Source organism: Volvox carteri, assembly GCF_000143455.1.
Source record: "Volvox carteri f. nagariensis unplaced genomic scaffold VOLCAscaffold_95, whole genome shotgun sequence".
In the NCBI taxonomy this organism is placed as follows: domain Eukaryota; kingdom Viridiplantae; phylum Chlorophyta; class Chlorophyceae; order Chlamydomonadales; family Volvocaceae; genus Volvox; species Volvox carteri.
In genome coordinates, this window is record NW_003307638.1 from 347,315 (window position 1) to 352,311 (window position 4,997).

Sequence of the window (4,997 nt, forward strand, 5' to 3'; positions counted from 1 at the left end):
GGTGGGGTGGCGATGGGTGATTGGGTGGGCGGGTGGGGAGGTTGACAAACGAGCCACGTGCCCGGGGCAACACGACCACGCGCACGGGTGAACATCTTGTGCAGGGCTCACGGTCTTTTCCTTTTTTTATTCACGCAGCTGACAGCAGACACAGGAGGCCGACACAGGAGCGTGTGAGGTGTGCGGTCATAGGTGTGTACGCATGAACTACTTTGCGCCGCCAGCAGGAAGTGTTGAGGAGGGGGTACCCACACGAGGAGGGGCCAACTCTACCCAGGATGTGTGTCTTCGAATGATCCACTTTGTGGTCGTGCCGTGTGGCCAAACAACGGTGTTCACATACACGCGGGTGGTTGCATGCATAAGAGTTAAGACCGCACACGCAGCAAGCTTCTTCGCGGCGCTTTTCGCGTGTGCTTTCCAGGCCGCTTGGGACGCCAGGTGGTTGAACACCTGCCTGCACGAAGGACGCCGCCACAAAATCCATTTTATTCTTCACCGCGAAGTTCTGAACGTCGTCAATGTCTTTGGGGCTGAGCACGGGCAGGTCGACGTGCACGCCTGCGCAAGGAAGGCAAGGAGAGATATGGCCAGGGATAAGGACGGGAGCTGTAGGTCGTTGTAGGAAGTTGGGGGTGAATGAAGGAAGCAAATCCACTACACAGAGGAAACGCAGTGGGGGACCACCGACCAACCGAACGCTGTCTGAGACCCCGTCTCGCCGAGCGAGCAAACAAAAAGCCACAGCAGGATATACAACGCCTCGCCTGGTGGATGGCTTCGCTGATTCCCGGCCTCTCACCCGGCAAGTTGCAGTTCTTGCGCTGGCCCAGTCTATGTGAGTTAATGACCCGGCCCAGCAGCTCGGTGTCGTTGAGGATTGACACCACCTCGATGCTGATGGCCCCGTCTGCGAGCAGGATCGTGCCGCCGGGCTTGATGCTCTGGCACAGCTTGGCGTAGCTGATACCGATCTTGGTTTCGCCAGTAGCTTCCTTGTAGCCCTCCCACCGCACATACTCCTCGCCCACCGCCACCACCGTCACGTCCTGACCCGCCACCAGCTCTATGTCCTTGCCGCCACGCAGCATGGCGGTGCGGATCTCCGGACCCTTGGTGTCCAACAAAAAGCCGACACAGCTCTTCTTGGCTTCTGCAACCTGGTAGGTGGTAGGTAGGTACGGAGTCAACGGTAGGTAGGAAGTTCTATGCAAGAAACAAAGGGTCAGCTGCCGAAGAAGCTAGGTACGGAAAAAGAGAGCAAAACGATGTGGAGAGAGGCTGCTCGCAAAGGGATCTCTCCACACTGCGAGCCTAAACCCGTACACCCAGAACCCCTGCTCCTCCTCCCGCTACCTCTTCCCCTCCCCTTATCTACCTTTACTTTCCTTCCAGGCCCCTTTTCCCCTCACCACCAGCCCTATCTCCAGCCCCGTCTCTAGTTCCTCGCTCGCCCTCCCCTCCCCTTCTCCCCGCACCCACCTTCCTCAATCGATCCAGCACCTCCTGATGCGCCGCGTGGGTTCCGTGGCTGAAGTTGAACCTCGCCACGTCCATACCCGCATCCAGCAGCCCACACAAACCGGACTCCGACCAACAAGACGGGCCCAGAGTGCAAACAATCTTGGTCTTGCGGCCCACGGGTACATCCTACAGGTGAACGACATAAAGCAAATACGCTTGAACCAGATCCAAGTCCAGGCGTAGGCACTCTTCACACACATAGCACTCCGAGAGGACAAATTAGCATTAAGACCCAGATCGGCCAAGATGATGGCAATAAGACCCAGATCGGCCTCCAACAGAGACGCGATCCATTGCTTCGAGGTTGCGTTACTTGCCGTGGGACCTGGCGCGGGAAAGCACGAGCGAGACACATACATAGAAATACATACACACACGCACACGCACACGCACGCGCGCGCGTGCTTGTGTATGCAACAAAGTATCAGTACATAGTGAGCACGCCGCCGGATGCCATCCGGCGCTTTGCCGCAGCTTTCAGTACCCACAAGGAGATACCCTACTACTCTGGGAGTGCCTGAACACAGCGGAGGCGAACGGACGGGCCCTGATGACGCAACCGCTCCTACTGCCTCCCTCCCCGATCAGCGCTTCCCCCCGTCTCCCAATATCCGTCGCTTACCGTGAGGATGGCCGCCTGACTGACCCGCGTGACCCGCTCTAGATGGGTTATGGCGCCGCGGGCGGGCGGCACTACCGACACAGGCCGGTACTCCGGAAGCCAGTCAAGCGCCTTCTCGCGCTTCAGAGCTGCAGCCGCCATCTCTCGCAGATGAAACTCCTGCGGCGCGGTGGACAGGGGGACAGAAGGCGAGCACGGACCAGACAAAGTCAACTCGCAGATCGCAGACACGCTAGTCCCTTCTTTCCTTGCGGCGTTGCAGCCGTGGGCTGCGTCGGAGTGGATTGACAGCTAGGCTGTCTGATTTGCCGCCATCAGCTACCATCATAGGAAGCGCGTTGGCCATTAAGCTGCATCCAGGCGCCTCTGGGGTAAGGGTATGTCGGAACAGGATGCCATGCTCGAAGTGGAATCAAGGGGTACCCATAGGGCACCAAGCCTTGCGCAAGCCCAGCCTTTATATCGTTTCGGAGCGGTTCAAGCTAACCACGATTCATTCGCTTCAGCCGTGTGGTCACCCGGGCACGCACCTGCAGTAGGTCCATGCGGCTGTGCACGCTGTTCAGCGCAGCGCGTGCCGAGTTTAGGGGCCTTTGAATATCCTCGCTTAGCTGGCCAAAAGAGACGACGCTTGAAACTTTCATGCCACGGTTGAGCCGACTCGAGACGGACTCGGTGTGTGGCACGCCCTTGACCTCCGACAGCTGGTGGAAATTGGACGGCCTAGCGCCATTCTTTTGGTCCACAAGCCATGGCATGCCATCTTCAGGGTACTGATTCTCGTCATTTTGCAAAGGTTTTGAGCCCCGCCCGCCCATGGTCCGGCAGCTTTGATGTCAGGCCAACCCAGACGAACACACAGTAAAGAGAAAGCTCGACGGATCGAAAGCACTAGCGCATTTCGATTCCGATATACTAGGAGTATTCAACAAACGGGCTGCTCGCTTCTCGATTAAGGTCCAGACCTGACACTGTGAACTATGGCCACAGAATATCCTTCAAGGCTTTTTGGATCAAAGTCCTAAGGCACTATTTGTAATGATTGCAGGATGGGTTAGATAATTTCAGCTTCGAACTAAAATGTACCTTTGGTGCAATAGCAACGCAGTTACCAGTACCAAAATACCAATAAATAATCCGTAAACCACTAAAATGGCTGAAGCTATTGTATGAACATAGGCGAGTACAAGGGGAATTATTCCAGAAGCTGTCCGTTCCGGCATCTCCATTGACCTGAAGGGATCCTGCTGCACAGACCCTGTGCATTTACTGCTTCTAATTGTCCGTTTATGGATTTAATCCGAATTTACTGACGCCGATGCGTTGGCTTGGTCATGGCGAAACTTGCCGACAGTCCCTTTTAAGACTGGCGTCGTTCGCACCATTTTTGGATGCAGCTAGAAGTACTTCGGCATGCAGTCTTAACCTTAGTCCTTATCTCCCCCCGTGAAATCCCAACCGTATGCTACCTGCCTGAGGGTTCCGCTTGTCATTCAACGTCCGCAACGTTACCTTATGACACATTGTGTTAGCTGCACATTGATTTAAGAAGGGCTACACGAAAGTTGCACTTGGAAAAAGGGTGGTTCAACACAGGTGGATGTTGGATTAGTGCATATGTGCTGCCTACGCCACGCTTGCATTTTCCCGGGCAGAATGCTGGTCATCCGGCAGCTTGCACGATCGCATGGTTCTTCGATTCCCATCGGCACATCTTTGGGGATGTTCCCCAATTTTCTATGAAGCTCCGGGACCATACCAACGGTCAACCATAATACTTCTTGTCATGGTATTCCTTCAGTACCTTAATACTATAACGTCGCTGCTCAGCATTATCTGTCGTTTGCAAAGGCCCTTGAAAGCCATACTCCAGCAGCTGCAGCATCCAGTAGAAGGCTGCATTCTTGCAGTGTTTTGCTCTTTTAATATCCAATTTATTCCACACTACTGATTCCAACCCAGCTTAGTATTTGCCCTAGTCAAAATATCGAGGGACCGTTTACCTATATATTGGCCGTTGCCGAATACTTCTATCGATCTATAACGTGGGGCGTTCACCCCTGTGAGCATTATGTCTGCACCGGAGAGGCCATCGGAGTCTGTGGAAAAGAAGGAGTGCCCAATCTGCGTCATGTTTCGCGAGGGCGGCTGTGAGCAAGAATTCAATGTGAGCTTTATAAGCACAGTATCATTATAGCGTTGTTTCCCATGTTATTATATGTGCGGCTCTCATAGTTACAGCCACTATCGTATCCCCAGAAATTCATGGATTGTGGTGTACGTGGAGAGAAAGGAGACGGTGACTACAAAGATTGCATACCACTGGTAAGGTTAACAAAGAAGTGCTGAGATTAGCTGAAAAAGATGATCCTTCAATCGTTGTCTATCTGTGCAGTTCGAGGCCATGCGGCTTTGTATGCAACGCAATCCAGCCGTTTTTGGCGATGTCCTTAAAGACGTGGAGGACCTGTCTAAGACTAACACCGAGTACCCCGAAGAAAGTCGAGAGCGACAATCAACCGGTAGCAGTTGATGCAACGAAGTTTTATCTTGCGGTCCATATACTTCAATCGGACTTGGTGTATAGGCGACCAGGGGAAGCCTTGCCTGCAATAATGCAAGTTTTGCCAGTATAGTCGTATAGACTATAGAAAGCGGTTTGCCGAACAGGGTTCAGGTTAGAATGCTGGTTTAGTTTGAGCTTACATAGGGTGTATAATTGAGTTGCCTGGGTAATGTGTGGAAGGGCCCATACGACGAATGACTGACGGTTTGCTGACAGCAAACCGTCCCGTACGATGACTGTAATATAAGCGTATTGAGCACATTTCAGGTGTAGTCATTGCCTGGA

General features: G+C 53.5%; 1 protein-coding gene across 1 annotated transcript in view; it reads right to left on the reverse strand.

Annotated features, from left to right (window-relative positions):
- Positions 1-2,964, reverse strand: part of pyk5 (pyruvate kinase) — a gene marked incomplete at both ends in the record, with an annotated part of 27,788 nt that extends 24,824 nt beyond the window's left edge. Inside the window, 5 exons of the mRNA XM_002958480.1 lie at positions 454-561; positions 803-1,160; positions 1,483-1,650; positions 2,147-2,305; positions 2,677-2,964. Of these exons, the coding sequence (XP_002958526.1) occupies positions 454-561; positions 803-1,160; positions 1,483-1,650; positions 2,147-2,305; positions 2,677-2,964 (1,081 nt within the window). The remainder of the gene's footprint in view (positions 1-453; positions 562-802; positions 1,161-1,482; positions 1,651-2,146; positions 2,306-2,676) is intronic.
- Between the last annotated feature and the right edge of the window lie 2,033 nt (positions 2,965-4,997).